Genomic DNA, 19,753 nt, shown 5'->3' with positions numbered 1-19,753 from the left:
AATTGAGCTCTTTTGTCTGAGAGAAAGCATGATAATTTTAAAGTTGTGGGATCTCCCATCTGTACTTTCATACCATCAAGACATTTACGTTTTATGAAAGTACGCTGGGATCCCTGGTCCAATAATGCATTTACAATTGATTTATGCCTTTTATCATCAATTTTTACCTGTAACACAGGTAAGGCTGCTTCAGCAAAACCATCATTATTAACATTAGCAGCAATTTTTACATTAGCTACTGTTGTGTCAGGATTGTCAACATTATCATTATTATTAACATTATCATATAGACCTTTACACATCACTATATGGTGTCTTCCTTTGTGACATTGATAACAGAAGTTTAATTTGGCATAACAATCCTTTACATTGTGATTACCCAAACACCTGATACATCTGTCAAGTTCCTCCAATCTTTCAACTTTATCATTCCATGAATTGTATGTATTGCAATTCTTAGAAAAATGAGTACCCTTGCAGAAAAGACAATCTCTCTTTTCTTTGATTGGTTTCCTATTAACTGTGCTACTCTTAGGAGGGTACTTATTCTTCTTACCTTTTGGAGAATCATTATTTCTGATTCCTGCTACTTGATATGCACCTATGCAACTCTTTTAAGGAAATGAATTTTGATTAACATTGGGATAATTTTTCCCTTTGTGAAACTTGACAGATACCTCAGAGTTATTATGTGTTGAATCTTTAAAATGAATTGGTTGGCTGGTCTGTAACTGCACAATTAATTCTTGTAGACCTAGTCTTATTTCCTCCAGACCAAAATAACCTTTGTGATATTTATTCGAGAGCCATTCAAGTGTTTTATAGCTTAATTTATTCTGTACCATGGCACTCAATAACCAGTCTGATTCCTTCAGATTATATTTATTACTTAATGTTTTGAGAGTGCTCTCCAGTTTAACTCTAAACTGCTGTAAACCTTTGTAAGTATGATCTGGAGATTTTAAATTAAAATGATATTCACTAGATCCAACCTACTTTGTTCTATATTACCATAAGTGACTTTCAACAAGTCAACTGCTTCCTTGTAAGAGTCATTTACATTGGGAAAGGCTTGCATGAGTATGTGAGCATCTCCTCTTACCTCCTTTGAGGTAAAATAATTTAGTTACACAGGCTAGGTCACTCCTGTCATGCACAGCTGCTTTAAAAATTGACCAAAATTCCTCCCAGTTTTCTCCAGGATTAAACACAGGTAAACATAGTTCTGGGAGTTTTGGCAAAGACATATTATTTGTTGGAGCAGACTGATTAACTGCCTGGTTTACACATTTTAATTTATTCAAAGCCTGACTTTTACAAGAATCTTTTCTTCTAATTCATAATACTGATTAATCATAAGATCTACTTCAGTCTCATCTACACAGTTTGCTAACAAATCTCCTTCATATTTGTTGTAATATAATTTGTATGAATCATATCTATTACCTAAAGCATCTAAATACAATTTTAAATCATCAGTATTCACAGTTTCTTGATTAATTAATTCCAAGCATTTATTGTATGCTTTTGTTACATGACCCTTCCTAGCTTGCAGTGAAGCTTTTTTTGCTCTATATTCCATATGTTTGTCTTCTACATTAAATTCCTCAATTTCAGCCATGATGCAATGTATTAAATTCAACTTAATAACACTGATTATGTACTAAATTATTTACTTTATAAAGGTAAATAGTACAACTTACCTTTAAATAAATCCTAGCTACTTGAGCTTAGCAATTACATGTATAATATAAATTTTAAATGCACATTGATACAAACTTGGCTCCTCAAAATTAATATTATACAAATTAATAAATCCTTGTCAGAATTTGGCATAGCAAAATTAATATACACATTAATAATTAGCTACACATGGCTTATCAATTACACATACACATATAAATCTTGGCCAAAATTGGCTTATCAAATTAATATTATACAAATATAAATCCTTGCCAGAATTTGGCATAGCAAAATTAATATTAAGCACAATATAATCTTTATCCACACTTGTCTTATCAATTACACATACACTGGTATAAATCTTGGCCAGAATTGTCTTATCAAATTAGTATTATACAAAGTAATATAAACTTAGCCAGACTTGAGCTTAGCTTATCAAAATTAATATTGTAATAATTATAATCCACTACACATTAAGTAAATTTGTGAATTTAACATCCACTTCCTTCTGTTATTTCACATATAATTATTAAGTAATTAACTAATTAATGACTTCACTAATTACCTCCGGTTCAAGAAGGACCAACGGGCAAATTAAATGTGGAAAATTGCATTTAGCTGAATGTATAATTATTTACATAACAGTAAATGAACAATGATAACTATTATTTATCAGTTAGACAAGTAGGAATTTGGGACACTTAGGTCTCAAAAAATGTCCCCCTTCGATACCTACCACTGTCATATCCACAAGTTGCTCTGGACCTATTAATTAAATGAAATATACATACACCAGGAATACTGGTAAATATATAAATTTGTGGACTGTATATTAAAAATAATAAATGGTTATATATATACACAATTACATAACAGAAGGAAAATGTATCTAAATATCACTCACCAATTTGACTGGAGATTAATGTGTATCATACTTAGAAAACCTCACTCTAACTAAATCTATGAAAATAATGCTGGCCAGAATTACTCACAAATCTAGAGAGCTTATCTGAGGTTCCTGGAGCTGTCTTGTCCAGTCGTCTGAGATCTCAAGTTATGCAGGAATGCACATCCACCAATTTCGCCTCCCATTTGAGAGGTGTCAACACAATTTTAACCTCTAGAGCACGAAAAATTCTTCCCCATTCACCAACGTTTCCAATACAAAATTCAAAACCAAGATGGCGAGTCTCGTCTGCGCAGACGCAGGCTTTCCGTTTTCTATGACATAAATATTATTAAATACAGTATGGCCATCTATTTACATATAAATACTGAATTTCTGGAAAATATATACAGTATTTTCCACAATACCAACCCTGAAAAGGAAAGGTAGTTACATGAGGCACTCAGAAATTACTGCAAGAAAATCAGTGTTTCAGTGTTTCCAGTTTTCTCTCTAAACAAGAAAAATTAAGACAAGCACAAGCTAAAATAACTCCAAACTTTCCCTAATAAAGATTTGCCAACATTTAAGGTATGAAAGAAATTTATTAAGAATCCAACATAACGTGCACCTGTTCAACATACATTCAAGAAATTTTTCTTTCTTTTAAAAAATGAATCAGTCAGTGAGGATCGATGCTGTTTACAATTGTTGTTTTTTATTCAGGGAAATGCGCTAAACCAGTAAAGTCATGCAGATCCTGTGGAATGTAATGCAATTAGATTCGATTCAAGAAAGATGAGAATAAATTCAGTTCCTTGGATCAAGAACCCCTCACCACCATTAAGGAAAAATAATGCTATAATATTTCGAGATTAAAAGTGGCAGAATGGCATCCACACACACTCCATTAAGAATACCATCTATCGTCTGAGGACGAGACGCCATTGTTGACATTATGAAGCTGATGACAGTTATCACACAGAAAGACAATCTGGGAAAGACCTATGTAACTTTGTACATATGATACCCACGCATGTCAATAATACTGTAAATCTTGCCCGAGATGCAATACACCTGCGTTGAAAATTTGAAGCAGATCGAGTAAGGCGTTCTCGAGTTTTGAACGAAGTCTTTGGAGAAATGCTTCTCAAATGGTTAAGTCTTTAATCCTTTCATTAAAAAACATCTTACAAACACGATTTTTTCTGTTTTTACTCATTTCTGTATACCATACTATATAATATATACTATATTATTATTTTGAAGCCGAACAGGAGAAGCATTTTTTAGTTTTTGAAAGTATATGAATATAACTATTTTTTTTTGATAAAATTGGCAAACTGGCATCAATGCCAAAAAATTCTGACATATCTCTAGTGTGAGAAATTATGTGGGTAAATTTCACAGTCATAATCATGAATTAACATTTCATCCCCATAACTGGGTACAACAAACAGTTTACACCTACTGATATTGATGTATCTCAGAGTTAAGTGGGACTTTAAGGGCATCAGGTCACAATAATGTCCCTCCTTCATGCCCACACTCTCAGCTCACCATGCCTCACACGTCTGGACCTTAAATTATTTGAACATTAAAGTTTTTAGAATTATTTGGAAAAATTATGCCAGTAACAAAGACAGATTATGTGTGGACTGTATATATTTTGTAATATCATTTACTTGACCTGAGTAATTTGCTTGAGTAATTTCATATAAATATCAATCAATTACATGATTAGAAAAATAATAAAGGACATTTTAATATTTCTCACCAAATTAGGATTTGGGTATTATATCCTAACTTTAGCCTTCCTTTCGTAAGGTTAATACCAGTTAATCAATCTGTAGTGAAAATTAATACATTGGGAGGCGTACATTACATATGGTGTGAACTTCTTCAGTTTCTAAGGACACTGCTTCTATTACACCTTAGTTCATTTCATTAGAAGATTCGGCCGATAATTTCCATTTCCTTGAGAGAGCTAACACTACCTCTCAGGACGGCCAGTCGGGCAGTACCTACCCGCTATATGCACTCCTTCCCCCACCTAATCATCGGGAAGCACCCACTCGCTTCCTCAGAGGTATATTGGTGGTTTGTGACTTGACAAGTCACATTTACACTTCATATTTACATTACATTATATAAACATTATTACATCCTCCAATATTTACATAATAATTATAAGAAAATTATAAAATAGTCCACACCTAACACCACTGGACAATATATCTACGCACTCTGCACTAGGCCCAGGCTTGTGGAACTCCGTATTCATCAAGAACTGCTAGAAACCCCTATCGCATGCCTTAAGTGATTTATTGAGAGGGAGCTTAGAAGCGGGGATCATCCCACAGTCACTAAAAAAATGATGGATATTGCCCCAATCCACAAAGGTAGCAGCAAAGTTAACAAAGAATTATAGACCTAGAGCACTGGCGTCCCACATAAAAATCTTTGAAAGGGTTCTGTAGGTAAGATCGCCAACCACTTGGATTTCCAACAACTGCACAACCCAGGGTAGCATGAGTTTAGAATAGGTCACTCCTGACACTCACAACTACTGGACCACTATGTCATGGTCTTGGATGCACTGGAGGACAGACTTCGATAAGTCTGTAATAACTCGCAAAATGCGTGTTAAACGAATAACTGGAAAAGTGGGTAGATGAATCTCTAACATTCTAATCAGCAGAACACAAAAAGTGATATTAAAAAAGGATTATTAAAGGTTACAAAGTACAGTACTCATCTCCATCCTTTTCCTCATCCTCATATCTGACATGGAAAGAAATGTAAATCATAGCACCGTATCTTCTTTTCCGGTTTGCAGATGAATGGTTCACAGAACCAACACGTTGATAAATTAGACACATGTGCACATGTGTCTAATTTATCAAAGGGGATATTAATAAGGTCTTGAGGATGTCTCTCCAAGAGATAACCCACAGTAATGGATTTAAATTAGACAAGTTTAGATTTAGAAAGGACATAGGAAAGTATTGGTTTGGAAATAGGGTAGTTGATGAGTGGAACAGTCTGCCTAGTTGGGTTATTGAGGCTAGGACTTTAGGTAGCTTCAAATTTAGGTTGGATAAATATATGAGTGGGAGGGGTTGGATCTGATTGGGACTTGCAAATGAGTGGATAGAGTTATCAGAGCTTATTTCTTGGAAGGCATTGAAAATTGGGTTGGGCAAATGTTTTGTTAGTGGGATGGATTGTAAAGGACCTGCCTAATATGGGCCAACAGGCCTGCTGCAGTGATCCTCCTTTCTTATGTTCTTATAATAAATCTCTAATCAGATATAAACCAAGTTTTCCAGTGGGCTGCAGAAAACAATTTGATGTTCAATGTGGACAAATTTTGGTTACTTCGTTATGGAAAACGAAATAGAAGCTAGAATGGAGTATAAAACAAATTCTAACCACAGAATAGGACTTATGAGTGGTCATATCAAATTATCTCAACTTCAAGAATCACAGCAGTGTCATCATCACAAACTCGAGGAAAATGATAGGATGGATAATGAGAACCTTCAAAACAAGGGATGTCAGGCTAATGATATTCCTCTTGAAGCCACTTGTTATTTCTAGGGTAGAATATTTTTGTACACTAAGCCCCTGTCAAGACAGGCGAAGTTGCCGATCTGTTGAATGTATAGATAACCTTCACTGCATGTATAAGTTTAGTTAAGCAATTTAATTACTGGGGACGCTTGAAGTCCCTTGACCACTATTACTTGGAACATAAGAGAGAAACATATGTTATAAATTACACCTGGAAAATCAATGAGGGGCTGGCCCAAATGTGCACGCAGAAACCACTCCGTTCGAAAGCAAAAGACTTGCCAAACAGTGCAATATACCCCCGATCAAAAAGAGGGGTTCTGTGAGTATACTAAGAGAAAATGCAGTTGGTGTCAGGAGCTAAAGACTGTTCAGCAGCCTCCCATCATATATAAGAGATATCGCCAGTAAACCCTGGCTGTCTTCAAGAGGGAACTACATTATCGTGCCAAAAGGCACGATAATGTAGTAATTCTAGGGGACTTTAACTGTAGTCACATTGATTGGAATTTCTTGGCTGGGAATTTAGAATAAAATGACTTCTTAGAAGTAGTTCAGGAATGTTTTTTGAAGCAGTTTGTGACAGAACCTACTATGGGAAATAACCTTCTTGATTTGGTTCTGGCGAACAAGGAAACCATTGTAAATAATTTAGAAATTAATGAGGAACTCAGCACAAGCGATCACAAATCAATTACCTTTAGCATAGAATGGAAGTATGATAGTAACTCAGTAACGGTTCCAGATTTTCGCTTAGCAGATTACAATGGGCTTAGAGAACACTTATCTTCTGTTGACTGGGGTAACGAAGAGAGCTATAAATATGGCACCATACATGCTGCTCAAAGAACGTTCATCCCGTATAAAGAAATTAGATCAAATGGAAATGACCCAAAATAGATGAATAATAGGCTGAAATATCTACTAGGGCATAAGAGAGGAATTTATAGGCGTATCAAAAGAGGTGAGGGTCATCTTATGAATCAGTATATTGACATTAAGAGGAACGTTAAAAAGGGGTTAAGAAAAGCTAAAATGGACTAATTAAAGTTGCTAGGGTTTCGAAAACTAACCCAGAAAGTTTTTCCAGGTCTATAGAACGAAAGTTAGAGATAAGATCGGTCCCCTTAAAAATAACTATAGGCATCTTACTGACAAAGAGAATGAAATGTGCTCGATTTTAAATAATTATTTTATCTCGGTTTTTTAAACAGGAAGACACTAACAATATTCCAGTAATTAATATTTATAGTGGGCCTGAAGAAGATAAATTATGTAACATCACAGTCACTAGTGAAATGGTTATGAAACAAAAAGACCGACTGGAGCAAAATAAGTCCCAGGTCCTGATGAGCTTTTTCAAGGGTTCTTAAGGAATGCAAAATGGAACTCTGTGAACCATTAACTAATATTTTTAATTTATCTCTTCAAACAGGTGTAGTGTCTGATATGTGGAAGATGGCTAATGTAATTCCTATTTTTAAAGCAGGGGATAAGTCGTTACCGTCAAATTACCGCCCAATAATCCTGACCTCAATTGTAGGCAAATTACTAGAGTCAATTATAGTTGAGATTATAAGAAGCTATCCCGATAAGCATAGCTTGATTAATGATACTCAGCATGGATTCACGAGAGGCCGTTCTTGTCTAACTAATTTATTAACTTTCTTCAGTAAAGCTTTTGAGGGTGATGATCATGATAAAGAATTTTATATTATTTACTTAGATTTTAGTAAGTTCTGCACCAAAGACTGTTAAAGAAAGTGGCATCTCATGGTATTGGGGGAAAAGTGCTCTCGTGGATCGAGTCATGGCTCACAGACAGAAAGAAGAGAGTGTCCATAAATGGGGTTAAATCTGAGTGGGGATCTGTAACAAGTGGCGTTCCACAGGGATCAGTCTTGGCCCCGTTATTGTTTATAATATATATCAATGATCTTGATGATGGAATTACTAGTGAAATGAGCAAATTCTCCGATGACAAAAAGATAGGTAGGATAATTTATTCAAACATAGATATCAGGGAGCTTCAGGAGGATTTAGACAAACTCAGTACCTGGTCAGCAAAGTGGCAGATGCAGTTCAATGTAGATAAATGCAAGGTTCTGAAGCTCGGGAGTGCCTATAACTCTTGCACTTATAAGTTAAATAATGTAGAACTTAGCCATACAGTTTGTGAAAAGGACTTTGGGGTTATGGTGAGCAGTAACCTTAAACCAAGACAGCAATGCCTAAGCGTACGTAATAAGGCAAATAGATTATTGGGATTTATATCAAGAAGTGTAAGCAACAGAAAACCAATACTTACCAATGTCCTTTCTAAATCTAAATTTATCCAACTTAAATCCATTATTTCTGGTTCTTACCTGGTTTGATACCCTCAATACTTTATTAATATCTCCTTTGTTTATGCCCGTCATCCACTTATACAACTCAATGATATCTCCCCCTCATTTTAAGTCTTCATATTGGAGGTTCCTTACACAGTAAATCATTTTAGTCATTCTTCTCTGTATGCTCTCTAATGAGTCTATATCCATCCTGTAGTAAGGGGACTAAAACTGAGCAGCATAATCTAAATGAGGCCTAACTAGTGATGTATAGAGCTGTAAAATAACTTTTGGACTTCTGTTACTTATACTTCTTGAGATAAATCCAAGTAATCTGTTGGCCTTGTTGCGCACAGTAAGGCACTGCTGTCTTGGCTTTAGATTTCTGCTCACCATGACTCCCAAGTCCTTTTCACATTCTGTATGATCAAGCTCTACTTCACCTAGATTATAGCTTCGAGGGTTATTTTCATTACCAAGGGCTAGTACCTTACCCATATCCACATTGAACTTAATCTGCCATTTTTCAGACCAAGACATTAATTTGTCCAAATCCTCCTGGAGCTCATTGCTATTCTCCTCAGCGTGAATTATATGGCCTATCTTTGTATCATCAGGAAATTTACTCATGTCATTCGTAATCCCTTCATCAAGGTCATTAATGTAAGTTATGAACAAGAGAGGGCCTAAAACTCATCCTTGTGGAACGCCACTAGTGACTAATCCCCATTCAGATTTCACTCCATTAATGGTAACTCTCTGCTTTCTATTGGTAAGCCATGCCTCTATCCATGCTAGAACTTTACCTCCTATACCATGAGCTGCCACTTTTCTTAAGAGTCTCTTGTGAGGTACTCTCTCGAAGGCTTTACTAAAATCCAAATAAACAATATCATATTCCTTATCACTGTCAACTGCCTCAAATGTTCTATTGAAGAACGTCAGTAAGTTTGTCAGGCAGGAACGACCTCTCGTGAATCCATGCTGAGATTCGTTTATTAAGTTATGCTCTTCAAAGTGACTTCTAATAATGTCAGCTATAATCGATTCTGATAACTTGTCCACTATAGATGTCAGGCTTATTGGACGGTAATTTGAAGGAACGGACTTATCCCCTGATTTGAATATAGGAACCACATTAGCCATCTTCCACAACTCTGGCACAACACCAGTAAGGATGGATGCATTAAACACACTCGTTAGTGGCTGACTAAGCTCCATCTTGCATTACTTAAGTACCCTGGAAAACAACTCATCGGGTCCCGGGGACTTATTTTGCTTCAGTTTGTCTATCTGTTTAATAACCACGTCATTCGTGACAGTAATATTAGTTAATTTAAATTCATCAGGAACTAAATAATTGTTAATTACTGGAATCTCATTTACATCTTACTGTGTAAAAACTGACAAAAAATACTCATTAAATAAGGAACACATTTCCAGTTCGTTATCCGTCACCTGTCCATTCCCAATTTTCAGAGGTCCTACTTTTTCCTTCACCTTCGTCCTATACACTTGAAAGAATCCCTTTGGATTAGTCTTCGATTCATTAGCAACTCTAATTTCATAGTCACGTTTAGCCTTTCTAATCCCCTTTTTTACTTCTCGTTTAAGCTAAACATATTGGTCAGTAAGGTTAATCTCTCCTCTTCTGAAGCGCCTATAAATTCCCCTTTTCTCCCCTAATAGATGCTTTAACCTACTGTTAACCCATTTGGGATCGTTATTATTAGACCTGGAGAATGTATATACTCTGGGCACGGTGTACGTTATTAAGAAAAAAATCATAAAAGCAGATCCCTTCATAATCATAAGTATGACCATCGTCAATAAAATCATTAGCTAGATAACCCCAATCAAGATTACACAGGTGTTCCCTAAGTCCATTATAGTCGGCAGAACGGAAATCAGGGATTTTTACTGTATTATCATTATTCTTGCATTCCAGTTAATGCTAAAAGTGATGGATTTGCGATCACTTGCGCCAAGCTCTTCAGTGATCTCCAGATTATTCACGAGTGTTTCCTTATTTGACAAGACCAAGTCTAGCAAATTATTACCCCTGGTAGGCTCTGTTACGCACTGCTTCAGAAAACAGTCCTGAACTGTTTCCATAAAGTCACTGGACTCTAGATTACCTCTCAATGAATTCCAGTCAATTTGACTAAAGTTAAAGTCCCCTACTATGACTATGTTATTGTGTCTAGATGCCCTAACAATTTCGTCCCAAAGAAGTCTCCCTCTATCGTGATCCAAGCCTGGAGGTCGGTATATTACTCCTAGAATTAGTTTTTCTTGACCCTCTACAAACTCTACCCAAAAAGATTCTGTTACTGCTCCATCTATTTTTATACCTGTTTTTATGCAACAATTAATATTTTCTAGAACATATAATGCAACTCCTCCCCCCTTCCCATTACATCTATCCACATGGAACAACTTAAATCCCTGAATATTACACTCAGCAATCATATCCCGACTCTTTAAATCATACCACGTTTCAGTTAATGCACTGATATCAAAGTTCCCAGCACATGCTACCAAACGTAGTTCATTAATTTTATTTCTTGCACTTCGACTGTTAGCATAAAATACCATCATATGTTTTTTCTTCTGCACATTTTTCCTATTCATCTTTGCTTTTACACAATTTCTGAAATATCATTACCCAGAGTTACTCCATGACAGTTACTATTAAGATTCTTAATATCAGAGCATAAGTCAATGTATCCATACTCATTATTTATCATTTCTAAACCCATACCTCTAACTAATCCTAGTTTAAAGTCCTAACAACCCCGTCAACTGAGCTAGCAAGAAAACCCACATCTGCCTGGATAAGTGAACCCCTTCCCTGGCATATATGTCATTTCGGCCATAGAAATTGTCCCAGTTGGTACTGCATTATCCTTACAGTGTTTATCCAGCCAACAATTAATACCAATTGCTCTGGACAACCATTCATTACCAACATCTCTTCTTGGCAAAATGCCACATATAACAGGGCGCCCCCCCTTCTTCCTAATTATGTCTATCGCTGTCCTGAACTTTCTAACCAAATCCTCACTTCTACGCTTGCCTACATCATTGCCTCTAGCACTGAGGCAAATAATAGGATTGATCCCATTACCGTTCATGATGTTGTCAAGCCGGCTAACAATGTCCTCCATCCCAGCCCCAGGAAAGCAAACCCTCTGTCTCCTACTCCTGTCCTTCAAGCAGAATGCCCTATCCATGTATCTAACCTGGCTATCCCCAACAACAACAATATTCTTACCTTCCTCGTTGTCATTCGTCGTGACGTTCCCAGTAGTCGACTCACATTCGTCGGGTAGCACTGAGAATGCATTAGATGTTTCCACAGCAGTCTCTTTCTTCTTCATCGTTTCTGTCTTTCCATTCTTCTTGATCGTCAACTTCGTTCCATGCTGTCCAGCAACTGACCATAGGAAGGTTTAGAAAGGACATAAGAAAGTATAGAAAGGACATAGGAAAGTCTAGAAAGGACATAGAAAAGTATTAGAAAGGACATAGGAAAGTATTGGTTTGGAAATAGGGTAGTTGATGAGCGGGACAGTCTACCTAGTTGGGTTATTTTTTGTCAGTTTTTACACAGGAAGATGTAAATGAGATTCCAGTAATTATCAATTATTTAGTTCCTGATGAACTTAAATTAACTATTACTGTCACGAGGGACATGGTTATTAAACAGATAGTCAAACTGAAGCAAAATAAGTCCCCGGGACCCGTTGAGTTGTTTTCCAGGGTACTTAAGGAATGCAAGATGGAGCTTAGTCAGCCATTAACGAGTGTGGGGAGATGGTATGGTGATACCGACAAGATGTGGAAAAAGACACATATGTACAGTTCGGGACATTTATTAAAGGAAACGTTTCGCCACGAGTGGCTTCTTTAGTCCTAATACAGAGAAAACTCAGAAAACGTATATATATAGTGGCAGGAGTCAGGTGAAGTGACGCGTGGGTAGAGTTGTTAATAGTAGTAGTAGTGGAACTAAGGAGGTGAGGCTAGAGAGGGACCTGCTGGAATCATGTAACACCAGTTCCCAGGATGGGTAATATCCTCTTGCTTAGTAATTTTGAAATACTGTATCTACCGGATTTTTGCTTTATAGTGTTACTGACAGTAATTAGTGCAGCTTCAATGCATTTTCTCCGTCTTAAGTCGTCTTCTTTAATCACTAGTTTAACTTCATTGAATTTCATTGCGGTCATCATTTCTGCAAGCATTTTTGTGCTCTGCGATCCTAATGTCCAGAGATCTGGCTGTTTCCCCTACATATATTTTGTCACACCCCCCACATGGTATAGTGTAGATTCCTGCACTTGTGCCAGAATCATGCTTGGGTTTTTGTATCAGGTTCCTAATAGTAGTTGAACCTGATACAAAAACCCAAGCATCATTCTGGCACAAGTGCAGGAATCTACCACTGAGCAAAGTACAGGTCACCACTCTAGTAATTTGCCTACAATTGAGGTTAGGCTTGTTGGGCGGTAATTTGGCGGTATCGACTTGTCCCCTGCATTAAAAATAGGAATTACATTAGCCATCTTCCACAAATAAGGCACTACACCTGTTTGAAGAGATATATTAAAAATATTAGTTAATGGTTCACAGAGTTCTATTTTGCATTCCTTAAGAACCTTTGAAAAAAGCTCATCAGGACCCGGCAATTTATTTTATTTCAGTCGGTCTATTTGTTTCATAACCATTTCACTAGTGACTGTGATGTTACATAATTTATCTTCTTCAGGCCAACTATAAAAATTAATTACTGGGATATTGTTAGTGTCTTCTAGTGTAAAAACCAAGAGAAAATAATTATTTAAAATCGAGCACATTTCATTCTCTTTGTCAGTAAGATGCCCATAGTTATTTTTAAGGGGACCTATCTCATCTCTAACTTTTGTTCTATACACCTGGAAAAAACTTTTTGGGTTAGTTCTCGAATCCCTAGCAACTTTAATTTGGTATTCCCGTTTAGCTTTTCTTATCTCCTTTTTAACGTCCCTCTTAATATCAGTAAACTGATTCATAAGATGACCTTCACCTTTTTTGATATACCTATAAATTCCTTTCTTCTGCCCTAAAAGATATTTGAGCCTATTATTTATCCATTTTGGGTCATTTTTATTCGATCTAATTTCTTTATATGGGATATATGTTCTTTGGGTAGCATGTACAGTGTTCAAACGGTCTACCTGTTTGATAACCATTTCCCTAGTGACTGAGATATTACATAATTTCTCTTCTTCAGGCTCACTAATAAACCTAATTATTGGGAAATTATTAGTGTCTCCCTGAGTGAAAAACCGAGAGAAAATGATTATTAAAATTAGCACACTTCATTCTCTTTGTCAGTAAGATACTCATAGTTATTTTTAAGAGGACCTATCCTATCTTTACATTTGGAAAAAACTTTTTGGGTTAGTTTTCGAATCTCTAGGAAGTGTAATTTCGTAGTCCCGTTTAGATTTTCTTATTCCCTTTTTAACGTCCCTCTTAATGTCAATATATTGTTTCATAAGATGACCCCCACCTCTGTTGATGAGCCTATAATTTCCTTTTTTCTGTCCTAAAAGATATTTGAGCCTATTATTCATGCATTTTTGGCCATTTCTATTCAACCTCATTTCTTTATACGTTTATCCGTATTGATAGCTCTCTTCGTTACCCCATTGTGATCTGCTAAGCAAAAATCTGAAACCTTTACTCAGTTGTTTGTACTATCATACTCCCATTCAATGCTAAAGGTAATCGATTTATGGTCGCTTGCGTTCCTCTGTAATTTCTAAATTATTAACAAGGTTTCCTTGTTTGCCAAAACCAAGTCAAGTAGGCTTTTTCCCCTTATAGTTTCTGTTACAAACTGCTTAAAAAAATAATCCTGCACCACTGTTAAAAAGTTGTTAGATTCTAAATTCCTAGTGAAAAAATTGCAATCAATCTGACTAAAGTTAAAATCCCCTTGAATTACTACGTTGTCGTGCCTTATGGCCTTAACAATTTCCTCCCAAAGTAGTCTCCCTTGTTCCTTATCTAAGTTTGGAGGACGGTATATCACGCCTAAAATCAATTTGTCATACCCCTCTGAAAATTCTATTTAGACAGACTCTGTATGTGTTTTTTCAGACTATATCTGCTTTTATGCAACAATTTAAACGGTCTCGGACATAGAGTGCCACCCCAACCCTCTACCGATACTTCTATCTACTTGAAACAATTTAAAACCCTGAATGTGACATTCAGCAGGCATGTCTCAATTTTTCATATTAAACCACGTCTCAGTTATGGCAAAAACATCAATGTTACCAGTACTTACAACTAATCTCAATTCGTCCATCTTATTTCTCGCACTATGTGTGTTAATATAAAATATCTTTAGAAAGCTTCCCTTCTCTTTTCTCTTCCTGCTGATTTCTGTTCCTCCGCAATACCTGTTACTTTCCTTGTCACCTAGTTTCCAATGTTCACCAATAACTCTACCTCATTTTGCCTATAACTAATTTCTCGAAAATTCACACTATCGCTACACTGAGAATTCATTGATTTTCCACAAAAACCCATACCACTATCTATTTCTGAAGATCTAAGAGCTCCCTCCACTGCGTTGGCCAGTGCTCCCACTCCAAACCTAGATAACTGAACCCCATCCCTGGCATACATGTCATTTCTACCATAGAAGAGGTCCCAGCTGTCTATGAATGTTACAGAATTTTCCTTCCAGTTTTTGTCCAGCCAGCAATTGACACCAATTACCCTGGACAACCATTCATTTCCAACTCCTCCCCTGGGCAAAATGCCAGATATCACAGGATTCCCACCTTCTACCTAATTATCTCTACTGCTGTCCTATACCTGCTAATCAGGTCCTCACTCCTACATCTGCCAACATCGTTGCCTCCCGCACTGAGGTAGATAATAGGATTGCTCCCATTACCTTTCATGATATCGTCTAGACTGCTAACAACATCCCCCATCCCAGCCCCAGGAAAACATACCCTCTGCCTCCTCTTCCTGTCCCTAAGACAAAAAGCCCTACCCATAAACTTAACCTGACTGTCCCCAACTAAAACAATGTTCTTACCTTCACTGGCGGAGTTTGTCGTGATGTTCTCGATGGTCTTCGTTGGGGTTCCAAGGGATGTCGACTCACTTTCGTCAGCCAATACTTCCTTGATGCTCGTTGTGATGTTCCCCGTCGGGTGGCACCGAAAATGGCGAAAATGCAAATGATGATCGTCTCTAGGCACCATGATGGTAATGCTGGTGTAGTAGTAAGGATGAATGGGAGGATGTTGGCACCTGGAGAAGAAGTTGATATCCTTGGGGTGAAATTTGACTCCAAACTAACCATGAAGAACCACGTTGTAAATCTTGCAAACAAGGCAGCCAGGAAGCTTACAGCACTTCGACGTATCTCCCATCTGCTTGACAGTAGGGGTTGCAAGATCCTGTACGAGGCACAAGTACGCTCACACCTTGAGTATGCTCCACTTTCTTGGTTTGCCTGCCCCCCCTCTCATCTGCGACTGCTTGACAGAGTAGAGAACAGAGCAAGACGTCTCATCTCTCGCCTGGACCAATCCTGGATAGATCTGTCATTTCAGCAGAGCCTTCAACATAGGAGGGATGTGGGTGGCCTTACTGTTATGTACAAGGCCAATATTGTCAAAATACCACACTTGGATCCACTTCGATGACAGCGTGAAACAAGCTTTTATGCCACAAGACGGGCAGAAAGCAGCAACTTCACTCTGGCTGTACCCTTCTCCAGAACATCACTCCATCTGAGATCATATATACCCAGGATGACTCGAGTATGGAACACATTCATACAGCATAATGATGTCAACGAGATAAAGTCAGTTGATCAAATGAAAATGCTTGCCCACAGATGGCTCCAACTTCATCCTGTTCCCTACTTGTATGTCTCATAACAATAAAAATGCTTTCAAATGAGCTGATGTAGGTAACAGCTCTTAGCTTGCCAATAAAGTTAGGAATCCTTAACCTGTAAATAGCTGTCAATAAAGCTAGGGATCCTTAACCTTGTCAAACCCTGTGTAAAAAAAAAAAAAAAAAAAAAAGAGAGAGAGAGAGAGAGAGAGAGAGAGAGAGAGAGAGAGAGAGAGAGAGAGAGAGAGAGAGAAATTTGACTCCAAACTGACCATGAAGAACCATGTTGTAAATCTTGCAAACAAGGCAGCCAGGAAGCTTACAGCACTTCGCCGTATCTCGCATCTGTTTGACAGTAGGGGTTGCAAGATTCTGTACGAGGCACAAGTACGCTCACACCTTGAGTATGCTCCACTTTCTTGGTTTGCCTGCCCTCCCTCTCATCTGCGACTGTTTGACAGAGTAGAGAACAGAGCAAGACATCTCATCTCTCGCCTGGACCCATCATGGATAGATCTGTCATTTCAGCAGAGCCTTCAACACAGGAGGAATGTGGGTGGCCTTACTGTTATGTACAATGCCAATATTGTCAAAGTACCACACTTGGATCCACTTCGAGGACAGCGTGAAACAAGCTTTTATGCCACAAGACGGGCAGCAACTTCACTCTGGCTGTACCCTTCTCCAGAACATCAATCCATCTGAGATCATATATACCCAGGATGACTCGAGTATGGAACACATTCGTACAGCATAATGATGTCAACGAGATAAAGTCAGTTGATGAAATGAAAATGCTGGCCCACAGATGGCTCCAACTTCATCCTGTTCCCTACTTGTATGTCTCATAACAATAAAAATGCTTTTAAATGAGCTGATGTAGGTAACAGCTCTTAGCTTGCCAATAAAGTTAGGAATCCTTAACCTGTAAATTGCTTGTTAATGAAGGTTGGGATCCTTAACCTTGTCAAATCCTGTTTAAAAAAAAGAAAAAAAAAGAGAGAGAGAGAGAGAGAGAGAAGAGAGAGAGAGGGACACAAAACAATAACATAAAAACATAAGAATGGAGGAACACTGCAGAAGGCCTACTGGCCCATGCAAGGCAGGTCCTTATCAAAACGACCTCTACCTAAAACTACCCAAGAAATAACTCCCGTACCCAATGACACCAATCTAACCCAGCACCTCCCACTCATATATTTGTCCAATCTCTTCTTAATTAAAGCTACCCAAGGTCCTAGCCTCTGTCACCCCACTGGGAAGACTGTTCCACGCATCTACAACTGTTAGAAAACCAGTACTTACCTATGTCCTTTCTAAATCTAAATTTATCCAACTTAAATCCATTATTTCTGGTTCTTACCTGGTTTGACACCATCAGTACTTTATTAATATCTCCTTTGTTTACGCCCGTCATCCACTTATACACTTCAATGATATCTCCCCTCATTCTACGTCTCTCCAAAGAGTGGAGATTTAAGGCTTTAAGTCTATCTTCATACGAGAGATTCCTTACACAGTAAATCATTTTAGTCATTCTTCTCTGTATGTTCTCTAATGAGTCTATATCCATCCTGTAGTAAGGGGACCAAAACTGAGCAGCATAATCTAAATGAGGCCTCACTGTTACTTATACTTCTCGAGATAAATCCAAGTAATCTGTTAGCCTTGTTGCGCACACTAAGGCACTGCTGTCTTGGCTTTAGATTTCTGCTTACCATGACTCCCAAGTCTTTTTCACATTCTGTATGATCAAGCTCTGCTTCACCTAGATTATAGCTTCGAAGTTTATACCGAGTGATGGTTAAGAAAGACACGTCAGTAAACAATAGGACATATTTTTTAGAAAACTTTTCGGTTTTTGGACCTTGATCACCTCTAACACACAGAGGTTAAAAAGACAGTATTCGAAGGAGAAGAGTGAGGTGTGAGTGACACACATGGTGATATGAAGAATGCCATATTATAATGAGGTCACAATGTGTCACTCACACCTCACTCTTCCCTTATATATATTGTCTTTTTAACCCAGCATTAATCCAGCATTACATATTTTAACTACAGGAAACGTGATCCTCCATTACCTGTCGAGCTCAAAACAGCAGACACCCGCACTTACATCCCCATCACACAATCTGTCACTGTCCTTGGCGTTAATCTTGACTACCTTCATCGCTTACACGGTCATATTCACTCAAGGCATGCGATAGCTAGTAAGGCCCTTGCGGGCCTCTACAAGCTGAAACATGCCTCCCAATGCACCAAACTACACCTCTACAAATCCCTAATACGTCCTCTGATAACTTACTCTCCTCTAGCCCTCTCTCTTGCAGCTAAAACAAACTTACTTAAACTGCAGCGTGTCCAGAACAAGGCGCTGCGCTGGGTGCTTGATGTCAGATGGGAGGACTTCGCCACAAGCGAGTCTCTCCATGCCCAATTTGACAGCCCTGCGCTGAATCTATACTGGAAGACGCTCAGTGACAGACACGACATGATTACTGGACCTCTCTCCTTGACGAAGACATTCGCAGACCCACAAACAAACACAACCTTTTCTACTCCTTGCATGATCCTGCTCCTAACCCTATTTACAAATAACCTTGGATTCGCTGACAGGTACCTTCTCTGACAGACACCATTCTCTGACCCACGTTCGCCTTAGCTTTTGGGTTTAAGACATGGCTCAGTTCTACACTCCTCTCTAGCGCTAAAATTCGCCTATCCCTTCCTCCCCGCTCACCCCACGGGAGTCCCAACAGAAGAGCCTGAATTTCTCTTCTCAATATCTGTCCCACGATCGCCATCGCTGCTGGGTTAAGCCCTGGCTCTATTTCTATGACTAAGAACACTCCTCTCCAGCGCTATTCTTCGTCTCTCCCGTCTTCCCCACTCATCCCAATTGGGATCTTAACTGAACTTGTTCGTTCGTTCGTTCTGTTTGTTAGAAGTGATCAAGGTCCCAGAACTGAAACATTTTATCATAAATATGTCCTAGTGTTTGCTCAAGTAACTTTCTAAACTAACTCGCCTGTATTAATATATTACTAAGGTTTGTACCAGAGTGATGTTTATCTTTAGTAATGTTTGTTACAGGTAGCAATCCATAACTAATATTTACTGTGTCAAAACTTAACTATCAAAAAATTAAATATTTATAAGGGAAATATTTCATTTCAGTAATGTTGCGCTCCTTAGGACGGAGGACAAGATTTGTCCCAGGACTGGTGCTGCTGCTGGTGTTGCTGCCGTATTTATTACCTCTATTGTAAGTTAATTACTGTATTTTCTCCTAGCTCTCTCTCTCTCTCTCCCCCTCCTCTCTCTCCTGTGTGTGTGTGTGTGTGTGTGTGTGTGT

At 37.9% G+C, this 19,753-nt stretch overlaps 1 protein-coding gene across 1 annotated transcript in view; it reads left to right on the top strand.

The window, feature by feature from the left end:
- The window catches only part of LOC128687824 (sialate:O-sulfotransferase 1-like), a 272,949-nt gene that overhangs the window by 5,879 nt on the left and 247,317 nt on the right, over nt 1-19,753 (top strand). Inside the window, exon 2 of the mRNA XM_070083814.1 lies at nt 19,576-19,663. Coding sequence (XP_069939915.1) covers nt 19,576-19,663 — 88 coding nt within the window. The remainder of the gene's footprint in view (nt 1-19,575; nt 19,664-19,753) is intronic.

This window comes from Cherax quadricarinatus, chromosome 10 (genome assembly GCF_038502225.1).
Source record: "Cherax quadricarinatus isolate ZL_2023a chromosome 10, ASM3850222v1, whole genome shotgun sequence".
NCBI classification, from domain to species: Eukaryota; Metazoa; Arthropoda; class Malacostraca; order Decapoda; family Parastacidae; genus Cherax; species Cherax quadricarinatus.
This window is presented reverse-complemented; position numbering and strand designations above follow the sequence as displayed.